Below are 27,318 nucleotides of genomic sequence, written 5' to 3'. Positions count from 1 at the left end.
TCTTTTTGGCAATTTGAGGTTTTCTGGTGGATAACTAACCCTGTTAGTTTTACCCATAGATAGTCAGACTAGAAATGTTTTAACAATTTCATCTTTTTTTGTGAAGCATGCTTTCAATTGCAACTCACTGTTGCACTCAAAACACTCCCCATCTCAAAGGGGGATTTATGGGTGATTTTAAGATGAAACCTGTTACTTATTCCAAAATTACAGTGCCTTCAGAAAGTATTCATATCCCTTGACTTATTCCACATTTTGTTACAGCCGGATTTCAAAATTGATTTAAATAGATTTTTTTTCTCTCACCCATCTACACACAATACCCCATAATGACAAAGTGGAAAAATGTTTTTATAAATGTATGCAACTGTATTGAAAATGAAATAGACATAAGTATTCACAGCCCTGAGTCAATACATCACCTTTGGCAGAGATTACAGTTTTTTTTACAGTCTTTCTGGGTAAGTCTCTAAGAGCTTTGCACACCTGGATTGTACAATTTTTGCACATTATTCTTTTCAAAATTCTGCAAGCTCATTGCTAGACAATTTTCTATTCTTGACATAGATTTTCAAGCCGATTTAAGTCAACTGTAACTCGGCCACTCATGAAAATTCATTGTATTCTTGTTAAGCAACTTGTGTAGATTCAACCTTGTGTTTTAGGTTATTATCCCGCTGAAAAGTGAATTAATCTCCCAGTGCCTGGTGGAAAGCACGCTGAACCAGGTTTTCCTCTAGGATTTTGCCTGCGTTTAGCTTAATTCGGTTTCGTTTTTATACTGAAATACTCCCCAATCCTTAGCTATTACAAGCATACGCATAACATGATGCAGGCACCACTATGCTTGAAAATATGGAGAGAGGTACTCAGTAATGTGTTTAATTGGATTTACCCCAACTATAACACTTTGTATTCAGGACAGTTCATTTCTTTGCCACATGTTTCATTATTACTTTAGTGCCTTGTTGCAAACAGGATGCATGTTTTTGGAATCTTTTGTATTCTGTTCAGGCTTTCTTCTCACTTTGTCAATATGGTTAGTAATGTGGAGTAACTACAATGTTGTTGATTCATCCTCTGTTTTCTATCACAGACAAAATCTGTAACTGTATTAAAGTCACCATTGGCCTCACCATGGTGAAATCCCTGAGCGGTTTCCTTCCTCTCTGTCAACTGAGTCAGGAACGACACCTTTATCTTTGTAGTGACTGGGTATATTGATACACCATCCAAAGTGTAATTAATAACTTCACCATGCTCAAAGGGATATTCAATGTCTTTATCATTTTTGTTTTACCCATCAACCAATGGGGGCATTGGAAAACCTCCCTGGTCTTTGTGGTTGAACCTGGTAGTCGTTCAGAAATCATGTTAACCACTATTATTGAACACTGAATGAGTCCACGCATCGTATTATGTGACTTAAGTAAATGTTTACTCCTGAACTTATTTTGGCTTGCTAACAAAGGGGTTGAATACTTAATGACTCAAGACATTTCAGCTTTTCATTTTTTAATAGTTACAAAAAAATATATCTATATAATGCATTTTTAAAATCCATGTTTGACATTATGGGCTATTTTCTAGGGCAGTGACAATCTACATTTTAATACATTTTAAATTCTGTCTAACACAATACAACAGTAAAGGGGTGTTAATACTTTATGAAGGCACTGTATATCTAAATCCAAACTGGTTTTCCAGCAGCACATCCAATGTTCAAAATGTAGCCCTTTTATGTTATACAGATTAAAGCCAACAATTTCTGGTGGATTGATAATGGATCCCTGTTTTAATTGAAGCCACACAGAGTTGGTTACAATTACAATTTCATCCTCCAGACAGAACAAATATTACATAAAATAATATGGCTAAACTCCAATGTACTGATAGAGGGGGAAAAATATAAGGAAGGTAGGTTTATGAATGGCATTGTAAATAAGGATGGTAAAATTTGTCACACAAGCAAGGTGTAAGGAGGTATGTGCTCAATACGAAAGTATAACCAACTCACTGCAGCTCTGCCACAAAAATGGACAAGACAATTGCTCAAGAGAAAGGAATTCATTGTTTTGTCTAGCTCCAATGAAAACCCTGCATGGCCTAAAATGACTAGTATAAATTGTAAGAAGTATCAGTTTCACTTAAAGTTAAGATGTTTGACAACTTTGCAGCATGCAATTCCAGATTGTTGGGAACAGATTTTTTTAAAGTCCCAATTCCATGCAAATTGTCTGAGTAGCCATTTGATTAGCTGTTCAGGAGACTTATGGCTTGGGGTTGGAAGCTGTTAAGAAGCCTTTTGGACCTTGTGAGCGCTCCGTTACCGCTTGCTGTGAGGTAGCAGAGAGAACAGTCTGTGGCTGGGGTCTTTTATTTTTATTTTTTGAATTTACCCCCCTTTCTCCCCAATTTCGTAGTATCCAATTGTTAGTAGATACTATCTTGTCTCATCGCTATAACTCCTGTACGGGCTCGGGAGAGACTAAGGTCGAAGGCCATGCGTCCTCCGAAACACAACCAAACCAAGCCTTCTTAACACAGTGCGCATCCAACCCGGAAGCCAGCCGCACCAATGTGTCGGAGGAAACACCGTGCACCTGGTGACCTGGTCAGCGTGCACTGCGCCCGGCCCTCCACAGGAGTCGCTAGTGCGCGATGAGACAAGGATATCCCTACCGGCCTAACCCGGACGACGCTAGGCCAATTGTGCGTCGCCTCATGGCCCTCCCAGTTGCGGCCGGCTGCGACAGAGCCTGGGCTCGAACCCAGAGTCTCTGGTGGCACAGCTAGCACTGCGATGCAGTGCCCTAGACCACTGCACCACCTGGGAGGCCCGTGGCTGGGGCCGTTAACCATTTCTAGGGCCTTCTTCTGACACCGCCTTGTATCGAGGTCAGGATGGCAGGAACCATCCAGGATGTACTGGGCCGTACGTACTACCCTCCGTAGTGCCTTGCGGTCTGTGGCCGAGCAGTTGACATACAAGGCAGTGATGAATGCTCTCAATGGTGGAGCTGTTGAGCTTCTTTTTAAATTTTTTTTTTAGGATTTGAGGACCATGCCAAATCTTTTCAGTCTCCTGAGGGGGAAAAGGCTTTGTCGTACCCTCTTTACGACTGTCTTGGTGTGTTTAGACCATGATAGGTTGTTGGTTATGTGGACAACAAGGAACTTGAAGCCCTCAACCTGCTCCACTACAGCCCATCGGTGAGAATGCGGGTGTGCTCGGTCCTCCTCTTCCTGTAGTCCACAATCATCTCCTTTTGTCTTGATCACGTTGAGAGAGTTGTTGTTATCCTGACACCACACGGCAGGTCTCTGACCTCCAAATAGGCTGTCTCATCGTTGTCGCTGATCAGGCCTACCACGGTTGTGTCATTGCCAAACTTAATGATGGTGTTGGAGTCATGCCTGGCCATGCAGTCATGGGTGAAGAGGGAGTACAGGAGGGGACTAGGCACGCACCCCTGAGGGGCCCTGTGTTGATGATCTGCGTGGCAGATGTGGCACAAGTTCAGGATCCAGTTGCAGAGGGAGGTGTTTAGTCCCAGGGTCCTTAGCTTAGTGATGAGCTTTGAGGACACTATGCTGTTGAGCGCTGAGGTGTAGTCAATGAATAGCATTCTCATGTAGGTGTTCCTTTTTTCCAGGTGGGAAAGGGCAGTGTGGCGTGCAATAGAGATTGCATCATCTGTTTGGGCGGTATGCAAATTGGAGTGGGTCTAGGGTTTTTGGGGTAGTAGTGGTGTTGTGAGCCATGACCAGCCTTTCAAAGCACTTCATGGCTACAGATGTGAGTGCTACAGGTCGGTATTCATTTAGGCAGGTTACCTTAGTCCCTGTGCCCAAGAACACTATGGTGGTCTGCTTGAAACATGGTATTACAGACTCAGCCAGGAACATGTTGAAAAATGTCAGTGAGGACACTTGCCCTTTGGTTAGTGCATTCTCAGAGTGCAAGTTCTGGTAGTCCGTCTGACCCTGCTGCCTTGTGAATGTTGACCTGTTTCAAGGTCTTAATCACATCAGCTACGGAGAGCGTGATCAGTCATCTGGAACAGCTGATGCTCTTATGCATGCTTCAGTGTTGCTTGCCTTGAAGGGAGCATAGAAGTAATTTAGCTAATTTGGCCTGCTCGTGTCACTGGGAAGCTCGAGGTTGTGCCTCCCTTTGTAGTTTGTAATAGTTTGCGAGCCCTGCCACATGTGATGAGTGTCGGAGCCAGTGTAGTAGGATTCAATCTTAGTCCTGTATTGACGCTTTGCCTGTTTGTGTGTTCATCGGAGGTCCTAGCGGGATCTCTTATACGCGTCCGGGTTAGAGTCCCGCTCCTTGAAAGCGGCAGCTCTACCCTTTAGCTTAGTGCGAGTGTTGCCTGTAATCCATGGCTTTTGGTTGGGGTATGTACGTACGGTCACTGGGGACAACGTCAATGATGCACTTATTGATGAAGCCAGTAACTGTAGTGTACTCCTCAATGCCTTTGGAAGAATCCCGGAACATATTCCAGTCTGTGCTAGCAAAACAGTCCTGTAGCTTAGCATCTGTGTCTTCTGACCACTTTATTAACCGAGTCACTGGTGCTTCCTACTTTAGTTTTTGCTTGTGAGCGCGAATCAGGACGATAGAGTTATGGTCAGATTTGCCAAATGGAGGGCGAGGGAGAGCTTTATACACGTCTCTGTGTGTGGAGTAAAGGTGGTCTAGTTTTTTCCCTCTGGTTGCACATTTTAACATGCTGGTAGAAATTAGGTAAAACGGATTTGTTTCCTTGCATTAAAGTCCCCGGCCACTAGGCGCGCGGCCTCTGGATGAGCGTTTTTCTGTTTGCCTATGACCTACAGCTCATTGAGTGCGGTCTTAGTGCCAGCATCGGTTTGTGGTGGTGAATAGACAGCTATGAAAAAATATAGATAAACTCTCTTGGTAAATAGTGTGGTCTACAGCTTATCATGAGATACTCAGGCGAGCAAAACCTCGAGACTTCCTTAATATTAGATTTCGTGAACCAGCCGTTGTTTACAAATATACACAAGCAGCTGCGCAGGTCCAAATCCAGGCATTAGCCATATCCCGTTTGGACTACAGCAATTCTCTGTTGGCTGGGCTCCCCGCTTGTGCCATCAAACCTCTGCACTTTATCCAGAACACAATGCAAATACATTTCTGATTAGAATAACATTACTACACATATCAAGCTAGCAAACAGTACGCTTTAACTTGCAATGAGAACATCTTCTGGATGAGAGTGTCTGCTAAATTACTAAAATGTCAATCTGAAATGTCAGACTACATTGCAAGAACAAATCAGTCTGGTGATGCCTTTTTAAGCACAATGTTCTACTGATTACGGATATACCTTCCATTTTTGCTAAACAGGTACATGGTTTGCTAGTGATATGCAGATAGACCTCGTTCATCAAGGTGAATAACATGGGCTAGGGGCAGGCCTATCCATATTGCAGATATTAAATTTTAACCTGTTAATTCTTCCTTTCAGATGTAAACAATGGTTGAATAATTGTCATCGAACTGACTTGGAGCCAAAAACCCCTGAGGAGTTGCACAATTCCTTCAAAATATGTGCAAATCATTTTGAGCCTTCCTTGATCTGTTGTGATGTAAGTATCTACTGAAGAAACCATTTGTATTTCCAAAAAGCATTCCTTTTATACTTTCATTCCGTTGTTATATTGTTCAGAGGGGACTTGAGTTAGACTATCTATTCAGGAGGTGACTCATCTATGCATTAGCCAATAGACTAATGAGCAGATTTGGGATGTAGGCTTAAATAGTGTGCAATCCCTTATTAACTGTACATTTAAAGTTATGCTATTGCTCATTAGCAAGCTAGCTAAGTTGCGCCATTGAAACGCCTCCCGAGCTTGCTAGCTAAACTAGCTTGTGCAATATATCATATTGTTTTTTGTTAATGGATTCAGAACACAAACTCTTGCACACCCAAAATAACGTCTTCTCACGTGCTTAGGATAATAAAAAACTGTAGTAGAATATGTCTCCCACATGCTGTGTGATGTGAGGTCTAAGTCATGTATACCTTTGTTGGGACTAGCTTAATCATAATGCACTCGGTTTTTCTGAAGGCCACTGGTAGGTCAACATTGAAAACTAGGTTTTATCCGTATTAAAAGGTCATGCTTCTCCCTGGAGGTTCTTCCTGGCAGGCATGCAACAGTGGCAATAAAGTAGTCATAATAAGAATTTGCTTGTTTCTTTTTCAGAGCACTTTAAGAACATCCTTGAAAGAGGGTGCTATGCCAACCATATTTGATTTTACAACACATTTGAACAATCCATCAGGCCGCAACGGGAATAAGAGAATAAGAGAACCTGTAAGTATTCTGTCATGTTTAAACCACACAATGTTGTACCCCATATAGTCATCCTAACCTGATCTCCGTGTGTGTATCTAGTCATCCTAACCAGATCTCAGTAAGTGTGTGTGTGTGTGTGTGTGTATATATATTCATCCTAACCTGATCTCAGTAAGTGTGTGTGTGTATATATAGTCATCCTAACCTGATCAGTGTATAATCTGATCCTATTGCATTAACTCCAGTCTACAGCTAATTATATATTTTATTCCTTTAGAGTGAGGCGGAGTTTGCAACCTCGAAGAAAGCTAAAGGTGATTGGTTTGGTAAATCAATATATTTTTCTCGTTTGTTTTACCATAACAATTTAAGATTCCCATATTTAGCCATCCATTTTCCTACCAAAAATGGCATTTAAGTAATTGGTTCACAACTTCATGGCAGTGCATAGTCATTTGGTCTGTATTGGGATAGCCCTCTAAGAAAAGTACACCCTTTTAATAGGATATTTGTAGAAATGTCTCAACTTATTTATTCAATAAATTTGTTTCAATCGCATGTCCATGTTTTCTCCTTTACTTCAGAAGATGCTCCAACTGAGGTGAAAGATAAGCCAGGAGAGAATAGTGCAACATGTGATCTACCGCAAGAGGACCAAAGGAGAGAGGATGTCTCCAACTCCAAAGCAAAGGAAATCCTTAAAGTCTACTTCAAGGAAACTCTTGCCTTCACTGGATTCAGCATAGGGAACGATGCAAACCCCAACACTGATGAGCCGATGGGAGGCCACAGGGGACAACAGTCTCTCAACCCCATCTGTGTTGAAAGAATTGACCAGAAAGATGTCCTCCAGTTCAGTGAGAACCTCATGCGGGTGGAGATCCGGAACAGTTTAAGGTTGGCACGCTTTTTCTCCATTCTGCTGCAAGATGTCACAAACATAGAGGGAAAAGATCAGATCCCAGTTTTCATCAGGTCTGTCACTGTGGCAGGTTTCCCTCAGAAACACCTCATGGGGTTCCTGCCCTGTGATGCAGATTCTGAGGGTCTGTTTTACATGCTGCTCTCAGAAATACGGAATAAGTGGGGGCTGCGGATGGAGCATTGTCGAGGACTTACCTACCTGACCACAGGCATTCTATGTCAGAAAATGAAGGATCTCACCAGCAGGATTTTGCAGGAGTTTCCTCAGGTAGTGCTAGCACCTAGTGACCCATACGCCTTTAACATGTGGCTCATCCGCTCCATGCCCATGCCTTCCATACAGAAGGTTGTGAACACAGTGGAGGAGGTCGCCACAATGCTTAGAGGGTCCCCAGATCTTTGGGAAAGACTGGAAGGGAAGATCAAGTCATCTTACGGCCACCTTAAAGGTGAAGTGGACAGGATCACAGAGGCTTGCCAGAACACCTGGGAGTATGGTGTTGATGCCTTCCACACCATGTTGGACATTCTTGAGCCATTCCTCGCCTGCATCAATGAGGTGTGCTCGGCTGCAAACGCAGACACTGCTATTTGTGAGCAGATGGCCAAGCTCAAGCCGATCCTAAAGAACTTCAATTTCCTCATCACCCTGGTTGTCCTGAAGAATACCCTCTGTTGTGTGAGCATCCTCAACCCGAGTCTCAGGGGAGCCATCAGCATCAGCAGCACCTTGCAGTACACAATCTCCAACGCCTTAAAGCTGGTCAACAAACATCTGCAGGAGATAGCAATATTCCACAGGAAGTGGTTTTCTGATGCAGTGGGCAGGGCTAAAAAGCTGGGAGTGGAGGTCGCTAGGCCGGAGGAGAACTCACCTGATACTGGTGAGGCAGGTGCAACTGAAACCTCTCTGGAGGATTTCTACAGAGAGACTCTGAGCAGGCAGATCTTACAGTACCTTGTTGCGGAGGTAAAGAGGGTGTTTAGCACTGAGATGGTTCGGATTCTGAGATGGCTCTCGTTGGTGCCGTCTTATATGGCTGACCACAATTTCAGTATCCGCAGGGATAAAGTGGCGGATGCGAACTTGAACAACCTCGCTCGACCCGACACGTTTTACGATGAGCTTGGTTGCTGGGAGGTGAAGTGGAGACATGCTAGCAAGCGGAGGATCCTACCCACAACAGTGTTTGCAACATTGAAAATCCCAGACATTGCATTTTACCCAAATGTGCAGAGCCTGCTGAGAGTTCTGGGCACCATCCCCTGTGTGAACGCAGAGGCAGACGTCTATGGGCAGTACAACATGGTGCTGGAGCGGTACCAGTCTTACCTGAAAGCCACACCGGAGGATCAGAGACTGTGCAACATGGCATTTGTCTATGTCAATCAAGATGTGCACTTCAATGTTGAAGACATGGTGGAGTCCTATGTGGAGAAGCATCCTGACATATTGCAGTTGTTGCATATGGTAAATTTATTTTAATATAAAAGTATTTGCCTAGCAATCACACAAACTGAAGATTTCAAATAATTTGAAAAACATAAAATGAATTTACCCTAAGTGGATGTTGAATATTTTTGTGTTGTTATTTTACTAATATTTGTATTTGTAGGTCCCGGTAACTGAACAAAAGCTGTATTTTGCTAATGCTTTTATTGTCTATGTTCATAGGATGATGAGGTGATGGAGATTCACTCTGCAGCTGGTAAGGAAATAATAGTATTCATATATATTATGTAGTATTTATTGCGCCATGGTGTATATAAAAATATTTGCCTTAATACCCATGTTTATTCATTCATCATTCATGGCTCATGCTCTTGACTGCTTTATTTCAGAACCAGTCTCTGAGAATGATGGAAAACACACTCTAAAGGAGAATGTTGATGAAACACAAAAAGAACCACAGCAAATGGTCTTAGAGGTGGAGAGAGTGGAGCAACCGAAATGCGTAGCCTCAGAGACTAATAAGGAGGCGCTCAAATCTGCTCTACAGGCTGCTGTGACAGCGGCATATAACAGCCAGAGCAGACAGCCTGGTGAGGCCTCTGCTGAACAGGATGGCGAGGTTGAAGACACATTGAAATATGTATCGAAGTCTGAGATGAAAGAAGTTCTCAGAGTATGCGAGGATGCAGTCAGGGAGGAAATACTTTTGGAAGTTGGCACTTCCTTTTTCTCTCTGTTCATCGACCGCGTTGTGAAGTTAGGGGAGAAAAAATATCTTCCCCTCTTCCTCAGGTTTGTGGACAGTTTTGATGTCATGCGATTGGAGCTCATGGGTTTTCTGGATGTGGATCTTGACTGCGATGCCATGTCAGAGCGCATATTGGAAATTGTCACCAAAGAGTGGTGTCTCGATTTGTGTTACTGCAGAGGTCAAGCCTACCTAGGATCCGGTGATGTCTCCTACAAGCTGAAAGCCTTTGCCTGTAAAATCCAGGAAAAGTACCCCCTTGCAATATGCACACACAGCTCTTGTTACTCGTTTAACACATGGTGGTCAAAATCCACCCCTGTGCCGTCAGTCAAACGGGCCCTGGATGTTTTTGAGGAGGTGTTGATGTTTTTTGGGAGCACGCCTATGCTTGAGAAACAGCTGGATCATGTCATTGCATTTGGTCTTAGGGAAAGCTATGAAAAGGTTCAAGAATTGCAGGGTAAGTTCTGTACCGTCTGGCAGGAGAAGCACGATTCCTATGAAGTCTTTGTGCAGATGCTGGAGCCCCTTGTTGAATGTTTGGAGAAAATCAAGACCAACCCACAGAGATGGAAATCCTCACTCTCTCTAAAAGCTAGAGCACTGCTGCGTTTGATAAGGGACTTTGATTTCATTGTTCCCATGGTAGCCCTGAAGAATGCCTCGTCCTTTACCAGGGAGCTGAGTGCAGGACTCCAGAAGGATCATTTTAGCGCAGCATCACAGCTTTGCCAGATCAGTGGTATAGTGGCTACTCTCAACAGGGTCAAAACAAACATCAAGGTCTTTCACCAGAATTGGTTCGACGAAGCCTGTGCCCTTGCCCAGAGTCTGGCTGTGCAGATAAAAGTGCCTGATAATTCATCTGCGGCCAGGGATAGCATGATCAAGCCAGCTCTGTATTACAAAGATTCACTGAGTGTGCCCCTAGTGGACAACCTCACCAATGCTGTTAAGGATCATTTCTCTGAGGACCACAAGGAGGCCCTAAACTTCTTATCCCTGGTTCCCTGCTCTGTGACTGTGAGTTACATGTTTGAGATCCTGAGGTCAAAGCCTCCTCTCTACGCCAGTGATCTGCCTGACTCTGACAACTTCTTCACAGAGTTGTGCTGCTGGAGGGTGAAGTGGAAGACCAAAGTTGCGTCAGTGACCATCCCAGACACCATCTTTCAGACTCTCCGTCTGCCACTCATGCAATACTTTGGGAACATCAATACACTGCTGAGGATCATGTCTGTGTTACCCAGCACAGTACTGGAGAACTGTGGGGAAGCGATGCGCCACAAGATGTTCCAGGAATACCTGAGGAACACCAGCTCCAAGGACAGGTCCCCGTGTCTGGCCATGCTGCAGGTGGGAACCAACTTCAGCAGAGATTTGGACCGGATGGTGACTAAGTGCTTGAAGGTCACTCCCCAGGCTTTAGAGGGTTTCTGCTTGGTAAGTTTTCAAAATACATTTCCATTAAAATATATATATATATATATATAGCGCTATATATATATATATATATATATATATATATATATATATATATATATATATATATATATATATATATATATATATATATATATATATATATATATATATATATATATTTATATATATTTATTTGAATTTGACCCCTTTTTCTCCCCAATTTCGTGGTATCCAATTGTTTTAGTAGCTACTATCTTGTCTCATCACTACAACTCCCGTACGGGCTCGGGAGAGACGAAGGTTGAAAGTCATGCGTCCTCCGATACACAACCCAAACAAGCCGCACTGCTTCTTAACACAGCGCGCATCCAACCCGGAAGCCAGCCGCACCAATGTGTCGGAGGAAACACTGCGCCCGGCACGCCACAGGAGTCGCTGGTGCGCGATGAGACAAGGACATCCCTACCAGCCAAGCCCTCCCTAACGACGCTAGGCCAATTGTGGACCTCCCGGTCGCGGCCGGTTACGACAGAGCCTGTACGCGAACCCAGAGTCTCTGGTGGCCAGCTGGCGCTGCAGTACAGCGCCCTTAACCACTGCGCCACCCGGGAGGCCCCCCCATGAATATTATTGTTTTTAATATTTTATGCAGTCTTTCAGAGTATCCTATACAGAGATGTCCTTTTAAAATAATTGATTTCCTTTTAATAATGTCTATTGAAAATCAAATTCACAGGATAAGGAATCCAAAAGTCTGATGAAGAACTCTGAAGCCAACATGGAAGGTATGTGATGGCAAAGCTTTGTTTCAGTTAATCCCCATGTGATCATTAAGTATTTATTAGCTAATAACTATGTAATGACACTGTTACCATTTAGTATATGTTGGTAATAGGGATGGGCCCACGTTTTATCAAGAGAAACACTTGTTCTCATTCACCTTACGATCACCTTAATTTTATTCTCAATTATTTTTCCACTTTAATGACCTGAACTCTATGGTAGAGGAGTCAATTCAATTGACTAATTCACCTTTTTCATATTTTCAGTGGATCATGACAAAGATAGAACAGAGGAGCTTGAGAATCAACAGTCTTCTGACAAGAAAAAAGACCAAGAAAGGAAAGCAGTGGATGAGAATGGGCACACTGGAGATAATCGACAGAGTTTAGAAGCAGTGTTCAGACAGGCTGCACGTTTGGGGAAAAATAAGTGCCAGCTTTCCGAACTCTCCAAAGAAGATCAAGACCTTCTCATCCAGGATCTCGGCATGTGCCACTGGTTTGGAAGAGATGGGAAGTTCACATGTAAAATAGGAGAGGAGGAAATGGTACAGCTTCTTACAAAATCCATCAGGGAAGTCATACTCTCAGAAATACAGGAGTCCCCCTTCTTTTCTCTTATCACAGATAAACCTGTTGTAATTGCTAATAAGAGCTATCTGCCTGTCTTTGTCAGATATGTTGGGCAATGTGCCCCCAAGGTAGAGCTCATTGGTTTTTTGCGATTTTTTGAATCCTGTGACGTTGATGTTCAAGCCAAGAATCTCTCTACGACTCTAACTGAAGACTGGGGATTGCCGATGAGTCAGTGTCGTGGACAAGCAATCATGCGCATGGGCTCAGGTTGTCACAGCCTGAAGAAGATGTCTTTGGAGTTCCTTGAGAGCTATCCTCTGTCTGTCATCACACCCAGTGAGTCTTGTGGTCTTGCCTGTTGGCTAGCAGGAAGCGTACACTGCCCACCTGTCACAAAGATGCTGCGAATTGTGGAAGACCTCCTACTGTTTTTTGACCAGTCACCTGGTCTAGAGGCAGAGCTAGCACAGGCCGTGGATGGGTTACTGAATACACCTCGGGAGGCCTTGGATGAGATTCCAGAAACTTGTTGCTCCAGGTGGAAGAAGAGGGAGGACTTTTTTGATCTCCTAGTCGACACATTGGAGGGAGTCTTGAGTTGCTTGGATTCAGTTAGTGCCCATGATGCCGGAACTATGTCGCTACATGCACAGGTTCTCGCCACTGCTTTGCGAGATGCAGATTTTGTCATCACACTTGTGATCCTGAAGAATGCCTGTTCTCCTCTTCGGAACTGCAGCACTGTCTTCCGCTGTGGTAACCCTGCTGACATCATCTGTGAAGTGGAGAAGATAGTACCAATCATTGAAACGCTGAGCAAGATGCTGGATAACATAAGCTCTGTACATTCACCTTGGTTTGAGGAAGCATTCCAACTAGCATCCAAGGTGGCCCCTCAGCAAGTATGTTTCCCAGAGAAAGCTAACTCTTATGGGTCTCCAGAGATGTACTACAGGGACAACTTGAGTGCTCCTCTACTGAGCAGCCTCGTTGATGAAATGAAGTACAACTTCTCCGACAGTCACTTAAAAGCCCTGAAGATCTTGTCTCTGCTCCCCACCTGCAATCCACAGCCCATTTCAGAGCCAATCCGCGCAGAGTCAACAGACAAGCTATACAGTCTCTACCTGTCTGACCTCCCTGACCCTGACACAGTAGAGCAGGATATCAGTAACTGGGCCTCTGTCTGGAAAGAGAAATATCAAGACCTCTCACCACCAGCTTCTATCTCTGAGATACTGCTTCACGCTGAGTCTCAATGCCACCCCACAGTGACCAGACTGCTTAGACTGGTGGCTGTTCTACCGAGCGTCAGTATGGAGTGGGACCTGATGAAGACCACCCTGAACTCCATGAGGGCTCTGCTGAAGAACACCGTCTGCAAGGGCAGTAAAACAGACACTGTGATGCTTCTTATGCATTACCCAACTGTTCAAAGACTAGGGGAGGTCATTGAGAAGTGCATAGAAGTTGACCCAGAAAGCAGCCCATGTCTTGAGCAGGTACATTAACAGCAATACTCCTTTTATCATTCCAATGCTGATGTATTTATGACAGATTTTTATTGGTATAGGTATGCATAATTTTTCCAATATTTTATAAATGCATTTTCAGTTACAGATAGATAATAACAGGAAATAATACATCAACAACACCACTCACCCCTTGACAAGACATACATATTAAACTTTATGTTGTAAATGTACTGATTTCTGTTTTATGATTTAGGTGAAGAAACAAATTGAAGGTCTGAAGCTGGAAAGTGGTAAGTGAAAATGTTAAATCATATGAACATTCATGACAAGGTTAATGTAGAATATGATATCATAAAGCAAATGAGGGGAAGGGGGAGGTGGTTTAACTGTGTGCGTTTTAGATTTTAGAGCTTTGGATGTAAACCCTGATGGAAGACATGAGCAGGCAGTTGAGGAACACCAAGCTGGTACGTCAGATCAACTCCCTGCAGGAAAGCTGAAGGCAGAGGAGGCGGCAGAGTACTATGTGAAAGTGGAAGATGCTGTGATAAAGGCAGACATTGTGATCGCTGAGGACGTTGTGATCGCTGAGGACGTTGTGGGGGCCGGGGGCGGTGGGAAAGTAGAAGTCTGCGTGATAACAGAGGAAGTCATGTTTGCAGAGGACGATGTAAAAGCAGTGGACATTGTGTTAGCTGAGGACGGCGTGAAGGCAGAGGACAGTATTGTGATAGTAGAGGATGGGGTCATAGGTCAGAAGCAGGCCATGTCTTTCTACGACCCACCTGTGCGTGAGGAAATCCTCAAGGAACTCTGGGACTCACAGTTCTTTACAATAATAACGGAACGGGCAGTTGAGATCGAGGGACAGCTCTACGTCCCCCTGTGCATCAGGTACTTGGAAAAACAGGACACTCAGTGCGAGGAGACTGTAGCTTTCATCCCATTCAGCCAGGACACTGCTGTCTTGGCTGATGCTATTGAAACAGCCTTATCAGAGAAATTGGGGCTCAACATGGAGTACTGTAGAGGGCAAGCTTTGCTAAGTGTAGGTGAGGTAGGGTCTCAGATGAGGGCTGTTTCTGCTGTAATATCCCAGAAATACCCCCTGGCCATGCGAACAGTCAGCGCTGCTCTCTCTCTGAATGTGTGGCTAGCCAGGTCATCTCCTGCAGTGGCAGCAGCAGACTGTGCAGCGTCTGTAGAAAACATGTTACAATGGCTCACAGAGGACACAGAACGACAGACCAAACTGGAGGACATGATCATTGCCATGTTCCAACATGATGAGGGGAAGGGTAATGAGCATAGGGACAAGCTTATTAAGAACTGGGAGAAAAGTCATGAAATGCATGAGTTGATGGTAGAGCTTCTTGAGGTAGTGATGCTGTGCTTGAATGAGCAGAAAAGTGAGGAGAGTAGCTCAGGAAGTGGCCAAGCACTGCTTTACTTCAATAAAGTCAGAAGTTTTGAGTTCATCTTCTCGGCTGTTGTGCTGAAGAATGTCCTGAGTTTGACCAAAAAGCTGAGCCAATCTCTTCAGGGCAAACCTCTAGATGTGTTGCTAGCTATGAATAGCTTGCCTGACCTCCTAACTTCCCTCAATGAATTGAAGAGCGATATCGACACACATCATAAGGCCTGGTATGAGGAAGCTGTCGCTTTAGCTTCCAAGCTGCAGATAACGCTGTTGCACTCTGGGCTACTAGAACCCCTGAGTCAGTTTTACAAAATGGCGGTGAGTCAGAAAGTGGTAGAGCACTCCATTGTTGAGGTCAGTGAGCTCTTCACAGAGAAGGTCCTCAGTACCCTGAGGTGCCTGGAGATTGTGCCTTATGCCATGTCAAAGGTGGAAAACAGCAGTGTAAATGCCCACCTTTTCCGCGTGTATAAAGATGACATGCCTGACATGGCCTCACTCCACACAGAGATGAAGTCTTGGAGAGAGAAGTGGTTGGATCCCATGTCTGGGTATCTTCCAGCCACTGTGCTCGACACTCTGAAGGCATCAGACATTAGGAGCTTTAGTAACATTGAAACCCTCCTAAGGCTCCTTGTCATATTACCATTTTCCCGGAGGGAGAGTACCTTCAGGCAGGGAAAGAGAAGCCTCCAGGGTTTCATACAGCAGGAGACCAGGTCTCTTTCTGAACTTCATCCTCTGTAAAACGTTGGTGTTCCCTCAAGCTCTCATTAGCATAAAGCAGGTTTCTGAGTTGGTGTCCTATACTGCTGACCCACTGTATCTTTGAGTAAATATCCAACCTAATTTAGGTCTCAATCCAGTTTTTAACTTACTAGAAGACATTTCCCTGCATACATGAATGATCTAAATATTTTGATCATTTTATTTGTTTTCCTGCAAGCGTATATATTTTTTGTTTGATTAAGTTGTTTGGATAATTGTACTGCCTAATGGGACCAATGTCTTGCCAAAAATAGCAATGCTCACCTGCGGGTTACCAATGCGTGTGTGCCTTTATGCATAACTAACAGTCAACCCAATGAACCATATGAATTCAGATGTCTGAAAATGACACAGTCCCATCAGGCTTTTTGAAATAACTTTTATTTTTGTCAGCACCAAATAACATTGGACTGAATTTAAGAATCACGTGCATCAATTCACTGTCAATGAATAAGTTGTATCATTCTCTTCCTTGGCACAAATGGAAATGGTTAGTTCTATCATGTAGATGTTTTATGATGATTTCCTAGGTTTTCTGTCTATTTAGGAGAGTTAATTTTCTGTAAAGAATTCTCCAAATACTGTCTCCTTAAGAGTTAAACATTCATATATATTTGTCCAAAAAAATAATAAAAAGTTATAAAAAGACCCAATGTTCTTATTGTAAATAACTTATCACATTGCAGTGTTAGGCCTACCATAATGAGTAAATTGATTTTCATGAGTCACAAGAGGTCGCTATAAGCTTGAATTATTTTGAGGAAATTTTATTGTCATTTAATTTAGGCTATATTAAGAGTACCCTTGTCTTTATTCATATAGAAAATGTTTGATTATAAAGCATGTTTTAATGAAGTAGTTTGATGTTTTTTGTTGTTGTCAGACTTCAGATGAATACAGCTGTCCGCTCTGTTGAGGATTGGAGAATGTAAGAATTGCCACACCTTTGATATGGGATCCAAGGCCATATAAACCATAAAGCTTGCTGTATATCTTACCGGTTTACCATCTTTAATGGGAATATCACAATCTTAGTGTCATGAAGTGATGAGTGATCATTGAGTGATGGTGTCTACTGCTTAATGGATATTATTAAAGACAAATCAATCAAACATAATGAACCGGTCTTGACAACTATACAGCAAAGGGAAATGTCTCCATTCTCACAATTGCTTATTGTACTGTAGGCCTATGCACTTCCATCTTCCAACTGTTTTATCCCAGTGGTCACTTTTATTTCTTCACTTCCTACATGGCGGTATTCCTCCTGTTTCAATAACATGGTTATTATGTAATGTCTTGAATATGTTGAGTAGTGCTGCCTGGCCTCGTAACCATACGAAGCATACTATACATATTTTTATGCACCTCCAAGACAAAATCAGCAAAAAAAAAAGAACCCTGTCTTTCAAAGATAATTTGTAAATGGTTTTAAACACAGTTTCCCATGCTTGTTCAATGAACCATAAACAATTAATGAACATGCACCTGTGGAACGGTGTTAAGACACTAACAGTTTACAGACGATAGGCAATTAAGGTCACAGTTATGAAAACTTAGGACACTAAAGAGGCCTTTCTACTGACTCTGGAAAAACACCAAACGAAAGATGCCAATTATCCCTTCTCATCTGCATGAACTTGCCTTAGGCATGCTGCAAGGAGGCATGAGGACTGCAGATATTTTTCCTCAGGAAAAATAAATTGTAGACCTCCACAAGTCTGGTTCATCCTTGGGAGCAATTTCCAATCGCCTGAAGGTACCACGTTCATTTGTACAAACAATAGTACGCAAGTATAAACACCATGGGACCGTGCAGCCGTCATACCGCCCAGGAAGGAGACGCGTTCTGTCTCCTAGTGATTAACGTACTTTGGTGCGATAAGTGCAAATCAATCCCAGAACAACAGCAAAGGACCTTGTGAAGATGCTGGAGGAAACAGCAATAAAGTATCTATATCCATAGTAAAGCGAGTCCTATATCGACATAACCTGAAAGGCCGCTCAGCAAGGAAGAAGCCCCTGCTCCAAAACAGCCATAAAAAGCCAGACTACGGTTTGCAAATGCACATGGGGACAAAGACTGTACTTTTTGGAGAAATTTCCTCTGGTTTGATGAAACAAATATAGAACTGTTTGTCCATAATGACCATCGTTATGTTTGGAGGAAAAAGGGGGATGCTTGCAAGCCGGAGAACACCATCCCAACCGTGGACAGGGGTGGCAGAATCATGTTGTGGGGGTGCTTTGCTGCAGGAAGGACTGGTGCACTTCACAAAATAGATGGCTTCATGAGGAATGAAAATGATGTGGATATATTGAAGCAACATTTCAAGACATCAGTCAGGAAGTTCAATGGCTTAAGGACAACAAAGTCAGTGTACAGACTCAGTTACACCAGCTCTGTCAGGAGGAATGGGCCAAAATTCACCCAACTTATTGTGGGAAGCTTGTGGTCGGATACCCAAAACAGTTGACCCAGGTTAAACAATTTAAAGGCAATGCTACCAAATATTAATTGAGTGTATGTAAATTTCTGACCCACTGGGAATGTGATGAAAGAAATAAAAGCTGAAATAAATCAATCTCTCTACTATTATTCTGACATTTCTTAAAATAAAGTAGTGATCCTAACTGACCTAAAATGGAATTTTTACTAGGATTAAATGTCAGGAATTGTGAAAAACTGAGTTTAAAATACTTGGCTAAGGCGTATGTAAACTTACGACTTCAACTGTATGTCTCAGTTGTTGAATCTTGTTATGTTCATTCAAATTTTTACACGTTAAGTTTGCTGAAAATAAACGCAGTTGACAGTGAGAGGACATTTCTTTTTTTGCTGAGTTTATGATATGCACTTATGGTTTAGTTACTTTAAGTAAGGAGCTTGGTTCGGGGGGGGGGGAGTATACCGCAACTGTCTCACAATCCCAAGGTTGTGTGTTCACGTAGAAGGTAACTAGTGTTTAGTTAACCCTTCCCCTAACCCTTTTTCTAACCTTAACCTAATTCTCCTTTTACGTACATTTTCCTAACCTTTGTCGTTTTAGTTCGCCTAACCTCTTACATAAAATTAATTTTCCCAAAATGTTTAGGCAATGAGCAAATTTCAGGTCTGCTGAGCACAAACTTGGTTGTGAAAATTCTGTACAACTTCCGGCACGCGTTTACTGTGAACACTGAGGCTTCACCTGTTTTAAGTTGCAGTTTTAACAGTGGCCAAGTAAGCTGCTGTGGCTATGTGATCATAATGTAGGCCTACCAGAGTGCCCTACCAACAATGGAGAAAAATGCATCCCATAACATTTTAACATGGAAATAGCTGTTCTATTATTCAGACTACAGTATCAGCCAATGTGTGGTGTTCAATGCCGACATTCCATCAGACTTTTGAGAAAAGGGCTTTACATTAACCTGTTTATCCACTTGTCCTTCAGACAAGGTGATTGAAAACGTCTGATGCAAGAAACTACTTTACAAAATAAAATTCATTATTATTCCCATACCATTATTACAAAGAATCAGACAAATTATGCTACTCTCTGCCTATTGGCTATTCAAGACAGTCTCAAAATACAACACTGCCCCTTTAAGACATAATAAAGCACTTTACCTAACTCGCTTTTCAAATATGGCTAGAAATGCACACATTTTGTACTCTTGTTGGAAGCTCCACCATTGTTGACTAGAAATGAGCTATAACTGGCCTAATAACTCACCAACTAGCAATGACTCGTAACAAAGATGCACACATGTCTGTCTACTTGCAGCTCTCACTTTGATCTCAGAACCACATATACTTTGACTGCTCATACTGTGTAGCCTGAACACAGTCCAGTGGAGCTGTGCTCCCACGCATGCTGCAGCTTAGATGTAAAAATGTACCTACAAATTGCCCTAGTAGTAGTGTACTACAAGCAGGGGCGCAACTTTCACTGGCGACCCCAGTTGTATCGTTGCAATGTGATACAAAAAGTGGCAACGGTGTGCTTAAGGGCCATGCGGATGCCTCCATGTGGTCAGGCAGGATGTTTGGAGTTTTCAGCCTGCTGCATTTACAATCACTGGCTAGACCAGCACCGGAGAGTTGAGCATAGTTCAGTCTGTATGTGTTGCGTTCTTTCACCTAGTTGTAAACGCAAGCAGAGCAGAAACTGGCTACTTTTTAGTTGACTGATGTAATTGTTGTTTAACAGAACAAAAATAAACTAGTGTTTATTCGCGGTGTTGAGCTAGTATTGTAACTGACATGTAACGTTAGCTAATGTTTCATCCCCTGTCGACTGAGGTGAATGAATAAACTACGCTAGATACCACAGCCAGGTCAGCTCTAGCAGCCAGGTCAGCTCTAGCCATCTGTCAGATAAAGATATGAGGTGTCTATTATTACTATCTAATAGCTGTTGTTTGTACGGAAATGTTTTGTAGCCTTTGTTTTGTCAGTTTCAGAAGTAAATTAACTTGGCTAGCTTTTGCCAGTTGATGTACCATTAGAGAGAGCTGGCCAAAAGTTAGCTAATGTTAGCTATTCCTTTCTTGCTTCAACCAGACTAGACCTGAATCAAACGATGAAACCACGGGCCACTGGATTGAATATTGATATTCTGACATTTTATCAGTGCAATGTGAGTTTTAGTCAGTGTGGCAATGTAACGTTATTGATCTGTCAGTTTCCCTAGCTAATTCCTTACTTTTCACACTGGCACAGTATTAATAAACAGCTCTAACATTACAAGCGCCACTGTCATGGTGCACACCAGAGGTCTGCGCAGGACCTATTTCTTCATGCTGCTCCCACCTTTGTCCGACTCCAACCCGCTACCGCAATTGCAAGAACTGGTCCCAAACCCAACTGCTTTTAGGCTATGTGACGTAGGTCACTTGCCAGCCATGGTCCCAGCAATTGTGCGTCCAATGGGCAATATAAAATGCACAAAAATAACAAATCTGTTCAATAACCACAGATTCTCACATGGTCCCTATATTGTATTACTGGGCTATATCAGCCAATATGCTAGATTTACTGTACCAGTCAAAAGTTTGGGCACACCTACTCATTCCAGGGGTTTTCTTTATTTTTACTATTTTTTACATTGTAGAATAATAGTGAAGACGTCAAAACTATGAAATAACACACATTGAATCATATAGTAACTAAAACAGTGTTAAACAAATCACCCGTTGCCTTGATGACTGCTTTGCACACTCTTGGCATTCTCTCAACCAGTTTCATGAGGTAGTCACCTGGAATGCATTTCAAATAACAGGTGTGCCTTGATAAAAGTGAATTTATGGAATTTCTTTCTTTCCTTAATGCGTTTGAGCCAATCAGTTGTGTTGTTACAAGGTTGGTGTACCGAAGATAGCCCTATTTGGTAAAAGACCAAGTCCATATTATGGCAAGAACAGCTCAAATAAGCAAAGATAAATGACAGTCCATCATTACTTTAAGACATGAAGGTCAGTCAATCTGTAAGATTTCAAGAACTTTGAAAGTTTCTTCAGGTGCAGTCGCAAAAAACATTGAGTGCTATGATGAAACTGGCTCTCATGAGGACCGCCACAGGAATGGAAGACCCAGAGTTACCTCTGCTGCAGAGGATAAGTTCATTAGCGTTAACTGCACCTCATATTGCAGCCCAAATAAATGCTTCACAGAGTTCAAGTAACAGACACATCTCAACGTCAACTGTTCAGAGGAGACTGCGTGAATCAGGCCTTCATGGTCGAATTGCTGCAAAGAAACCATTACTAAAGGACACCAATAATAATAAGAGACTTGCTTGGGCCAAGAAGCACCGGTGGAAATCTGTCCTTTGGTCTGATAAGTCCAAATTTTTGATTTTTTGTTCCAACCCCTGTGTCTTTGTGAGACACAGAGTAGGTGAATGGATGATCTCCACGTGTGGTTCCCACCTTCAAGCATGTAGGAGGAGGTGTGATGGTGTGGGGGTGCATTGCTGGTGACACAGTCAATGATTTATTTAGAATTCAAGGCACTCTTAACCAGCATGGCTACCATAGAATTCTGCAGCGATACGCAATCCCATCTGGTTGGCGCTTAATGCGACTATCATTTGTATTTCAAAGGATCATATCCCCTTCCACCTTACCGGCCACCCTAGACCCACTTCAGTTTGCATACCGCCCCAACAGGTCCACAGATGACGCAATCGCCATCACACTGCACACTGCCCTATCCCATCTGGACAAAAGGTTGCTGTTCATTGACTCCAGGCTGTGTAAGGGCTATTTGACAGTTGCATCAGATGACCTGGCCTCCACAATCACCCGACCTCAACCCAATTAAAAATACATTTAAAAAATGTACCCCCTTTATTTCTCCCCAATTTTGTGGGATCCAATGGAGTGTCCCGGATTTACATGCAGAATAATACAAAATGCTCTGAGACCAGGTTGGGCCACCAGGGTTGGGGTAATTTCCATTTCAATTCAGTCAATTCAAGATGTAAACCGAACATTAGAATTAGAACATGAGAAAATTAGAATTTAAGTGTACTTCCTGAATTTAAAAAAATTTGACCCCAACCCTGGTGGCCACATCAAGGATAGGATAATGGTCCCGGCTGTAGACTGTAATCCCGGAGTCAAACAATTCTCCTGGCTTGTCGGTGACGACCCACAGCACAGCAGAGACAGAGACGGATCTGTTTAATCAGCAGCTGACTGAGGGCATGGAGATGTTCCTTTCACACTGAGCTGAGCACCAATAACCAACTCTTTGTCAGGGAGGGTTCTGCTGTTACAGCTCACAGGAAGAATACATTTCCCTTGTAGTCAGGAGCACCACTTTGGTTTTAGAAGTGGAGTGGGATATAACCTGTCGGGGGATCTGGGGGTTCTCCCCAGAATTTTTTGGGGCATCTAAAGCAAATTTCCTGCATTTTTACACAAGCCAAAATATGCCATCTCCATTTAGAACAAAAAGCAAGTAGAAATGCCCAGTCATCAAGCTAGGTAAGAGATTGTTATTAAATATGTTTAAGTGTTTAGTAAGACTGAACTAGATCAAAGGTAATGCAATAATTAAATTCAAAAATTGTGTTGCACCTTTAATCAATAGCCTAACAAATGAACAACTCTTGAAAAAATACAAAGACTTTTGATTGTCTTTATTAAGACCTAAGTGCTCTATATCAAATTTCAGCCAGACCGACCAGCCAGCCCAAGCTGTCTGCACATTCACACCTTTCATATTTTTAATTCCCAATGGAAAGGTTTGGAAACAAAAAACTAAACCAAAGAAACCCACATACACCTCAAATATACATTTACACAGAAACAGCACATCCTCCATATACAGTTAATATCATAGTACTAATGGTACTGTAGAGCTCTGTTTTACTTTCACACAATACAGCTGGGTCACCCCTTCCTGTCCCTAGGGGTCCACCACCCTGTAGCGCCCCAAAACAACACACCCCACTCAGCTTTAGGATCTTAGTGAAACATTCATTACTGGTTTCGGGTGTGTTAGTCCAAGGCCAGAGTGACAACCCACAGGACGGCAGACCTCCAGGGCCAGGACTGATCAGCCCAGCCACTAGGGATTGCCTAAATAGGTCAAACTCAAATCAAATCTCATTTGTCACATACACATGTATGTGCAGCAGATGTTAATGCGACTGTAGCGAATTGCTTGTGCTTCTAGTTCCGACAGTGCAGTAATATCTAACAAGTAATCTAACAATTCCCCAACAACTACCTAATACACACAAATCTAAAGGGGGGAATGAGAATATGTACATGCAAGTATATGGATGAGCTATGGCCGAGCGGCATAGGCAAAGTGTAATAGCTGGTATAAAGTACAGTATATACATGTGATATGATTAATGTAAAATATGTAAACATTATTCAAGTGGCATTATTTAGAGTGCATTGTATAAAGTCACTGGTGATCCATTTATTAAAATGGCCAGTGATTGGGTCTCAATGTAGGCAGTAGCCTCTCTGAGTTAGTGATTGCTGTTTAGCGAGTTAGTGTTTTTGCTGTTTTGAGATAGAAGCTGTTTTCCAGTCTCTCGGGTCCCAGCTTTGATGCACCTGTACTTACCTTGCCTTCTGGATTGTAACGGTGTGAACAGGCAGTGGCTCGGGTGGTTGATGTCCTTGATGATCCTTTTGGCCTGCCTGTGACATCGGGTACTGTAGGTGTCATGGAAGGTAGGTAATGCGGTGATGCATTGTGCAGTTGCCGTACCAGGCTGTGATACAGCCTCACAGGATGCTCTCGATTGTGCATCTGTAAAAGTTTGTCAGGGTTTTGGGTGTCAAGACACATTTCTTCAGCCTCCTGAGGTTGAAGAGGCTATGTTGTGCCTTTTTCACCACATTGTCTGTGTGAGTGGACCGTTTCAGTTTGTCTGTGATATGTACACGAGGAACTTAAAAAGTTCCACCTTCTCCGCTGCTGTCCTTCCGATGTGGATAGGGGGGTGCTCTCTCTGCTGTTTCCTGAAGTCCACGATCATCTCCTTTGTTTTGTTGACGTTAAGTGAGAGGTTGTTTTCCTGACATCACACTCCGAGTGTCCTCACCTCCTCCCTGTAGGCTGTCTCGTCATTGTTGGTAATCAAGTCCACTACTGTTGTGTCGTCTGCAAACTTGATGATTGAGTTGAAGGCGTGCATGGCCACGCAGTCGTGGGTGAACAAGTAGTACAGGAGAGGGCTGAGCACGCACCCTTGTGGGGCCCCAGTGTTGAGGGTCAGTGAAGTGGAGTTGTTGTTTCCTACGCTCACCACCTGGGGACGGCCCGTCAGGATGTCCAGGACCCAATTGCACAGGGTGGCGTTGAGACCCAGGGCCTCGAGCTTGATGATGAACTTGGAGGGTACTATGGTGTTGACTGCTGAGCTGTAGTCAATGAACAGCATTCTTACATAGGTATTCCTTTTGTCCAGATGGGATAGGGCAGTGTGCAGTGTGATTGCGATTGGGTCATCTGTGGACCTGTTGGGGCGGTATGCAAACTGAAGTGGGTCTAGGGTGGCCGGTAAGGTGGAGGGGATATGATCCTTGACTAGTCTTTCAAAGCACTTCATGATGACAGAAGGGAGTGCTACGGGGCGGTAGTCATTTAGTTCAGTTATCTTTGCCTTCTTGGGTACAGGAACAATAGCAGCCATCTTGAAGCATGTGGGGACAACAGACTGGGAAAGGGATTTATTGAATATGTCCGTAAACACACCAGCCAGCTGGTCTGTGCATGCTTTGACGCGGCTAGGGATGCCGTCTGGGCCAGCAGCCTTGTGACGGTTAACATGTTTAAATGTTTTTTACTCACGTCAGCCAAGGAGAAGAGGGGGGAGGGGGGCAGTCCTTGTTAGCGAGCCGCGACGGTGGCACCGTATTATCCTCAAAGTGGTTAAAGAAGGTGTTTAGTTTGTCTGGAAATGTGACGTCAGTGTCCATGATGTGGCTGGATTTCTTTTTGTAGTCCGTGATTTCCTGTAGACACTGCCACATATGTCTCGTGTCTGAGCCACTGATTTGCGACCACCTTGTCCCTGTACTGGCATTTCGCTTGTTTGATTACCTAGTGGAGGGAATAGCTATACTGTTTATATTCAGACATATTCCCAGATCTCTTTCCATGGTTAAATGCGGTGGATCGCGCTTTCAGTTTTGCGGGAATGCCGCAATCCATCCACGGTTTCTGGTTAGTGTAGGTTTTAATTGTCACAGTGGGTACAACATCTCCAATGCACTTCTTTATAAACACACTCACCGAGTCAGTGTGGCTTCCGATTGGTCGGACCAGTGTTGAATGGTTCTCGTCACTGGTACATCCTGTTTGAGTTTCTGCCTATAAGACGGTACAAGATGGCGTCGTGGTCGGATTTGCCGAAGGGAGGGCGGGTGAGGGCTTTGTATGCATCGCGGATGTTAGAGTATAAGTGGTCGAGGGTATTACTCATGCGCATAGCGCAATCAATATACTGGTAGAATTTAGGTAGTCTTGTTCTCAAATGTGCTTTCTTAAAATCCCCAGCTACAATAAATGCAGCCTCAGGATGTATGGTTTCCAGTTAGCATATAGTCCAATGAGGTTCCTTGATGGCAATATTGGTGTCTGCTTGAGGGGGAATGTACACAGCTGTGACTATAACTGACGAGAATTCTCTTGGTAGGTAAAATGGCCGGCACTTGATTGTAAGGAATTCTAGATTGTGTGAGCAGAAGGACTTGAGTTCCTGTATGTTGTTATGATTACACCATGAGTCGTTAATCATAAAGCATACACCCCCGCCCTTCCTTTTCCCAGAGATGTGTTTATCTCTGTCGGCGCGATGCATGGAGAAGCCCGGGGTCTGAACCGATTCCAACAACATATCCCGAGAGAGCCGTGAAACAGAGAATGTTAAAAGGTACCTACTCTGACGTGGGCATGTTTTCAATACAGACTCATTTTAGTCGTACTGTATTCCATTTAAGGCATCCAGACCTTATGAAAGTTGCCCAGTATACCCTTAATCTTGTAATAAATCAAATCTAGTGATACATAACTTGACATTGTGGGAGGATAACCAACCTTCAATTCATGGCAATGCATTTCTTAGCCGCTATAAATGCTTGGTTACACAGTCTCCAGTATCAACATTTCCAAGAAAACAAAAACAGGGATAAGGGAGAATCTGTAGACATGCTGAGATAAAATAACATATTCTTTGCCAGAATTAAGCCAGCCTTCACAAGACCATAACATATGCAAATATGTCCCCTTTTGTGTTTTACACCTCCAGCAGAGGAATGACATTTCTGACTGCATGTTATTCAGTTTCACTGGCATATAGTATTGCAGTAATTTATGTCTGAGATGATATGAACATGACCGGGCATTCAAACATATCTGTATCCATTCATCACATTTTGTGTCATCGGGAAAATAATCTATCAACAGTTGATACAACTTGGAAATCAACTTTGGAGGTTAGTCAGACAGCCTTAAAGTTGCATCTGGCTTGTCCAGTGCTTGCTGCACAGAGAGAATAAAGTGTTGTATTTGCAAAAATTCACCTCACCTCCACACAGACTGGTCTTCCCTGGCTGCCTGACCCTGCTGAGATCCATGTCACCAACCGAACCTCCTAAAATGAGGCATGAAAAAAAATGTCCTTGGTTGACATTTATACATGATATTATCCAAGAATATAATCAGTGGTTCAATAATTGAAATGACCATTATTCCCAGATCCCAGACTGTACCTTGAAGCTTAAGCTGCTGTCCCATAGCTACTGTAGGACTACCCATAAATTCAAGATGGAACTTTGTATCATTCACTGATATTGTTAATGTAGGTCTGCTGCAAAACTCACCTGAGCTCCATAGACTGGTCTTCCCTGGCTGTCTGACCCTGCTGGGACCCCTGTCACCA

At 43.2% G+C, this 27,318-nt stretch overlaps 1 protein-coding gene and 1 long non-coding RNA gene across 5 annotated transcripts in view; one reads left to right on the top strand and one right to left on the bottom strand.

The window, feature by feature from the left end:
• The window catches only part of LOC110533666 (uncharacterized), an 18,246-nt gene extending 1,684 nt beyond the window's left edge, over positions 1-16,562 (top strand). The window contains exons 2-11 of one of the 4 annotated variants that reach the window (XM_021618101.3): positions 5,508-5,628; positions 6,250-6,360; positions 6,620-6,656; positions 6,927-8,737; positions 8,942-8,975; positions 9,109-10,913; positions 11,632-11,680; positions 11,945-13,755; positions 13,982-14,018; positions 14,130-16,562. In XM_021618101.3, the coding sequence (XP_021473776.3) occupies positions 5,508-5,628; positions 6,250-6,360; positions 6,620-6,656; positions 6,927-8,737; positions 8,942-8,975; positions 9,109-10,913; positions 11,632-11,680; positions 11,945-13,755; positions 13,982-14,018; positions 14,130-15,895 (7,582 nt within the window). In that variant the 3' untranslated portion in view covers positions 15,896-16,562. Of the gene's footprint in view, positions 1-5,507; positions 5,629-6,249; positions 6,361-6,619; positions 6,669-6,926; positions 8,738-8,941; positions 8,976-9,108; positions 10,914-11,631; positions 11,681-11,944; positions 13,756-13,981; positions 14,019-14,129 lie in introns of all 4 variants that reach the window. The other 3 variants (XM_021618099.3, XM_021618102.3, XM_021618100.3) reach the window with 3 other exon arrangements.
• LOC149979993 (uncharacterized) lies at positions 12,942-27,318 on the bottom strand. The gene is made up of 3 exons (XR_016483654.1): positions 27,260-27,318; positions 26,965-27,030; positions 12,942-13,028 (listed from the first exon to the last, which is right to left on the bottom strand). It is a non-coding gene; the product is annotated as an uncharacterized LOC149979993 (long non-coding RNA).

The sequence above is a fragment of the Oncorhynchus mykiss genome, chromosome 10, assembly GCF_057628025.1.
Source record: "Oncorhynchus mykiss isolate SJ-2025 chromosome 10, ASM5762802v1, whole genome shotgun sequence".
NCBI lineage: Eukaryota > Metazoa > Chordata > Actinopteri > Salmoniformes > Salmonidae > Oncorhynchus > Oncorhynchus mykiss.
Note: the sequence above shows the minus strand (reverse complement) of the source record. Positions and strands in the feature narration are given on the sequence as shown.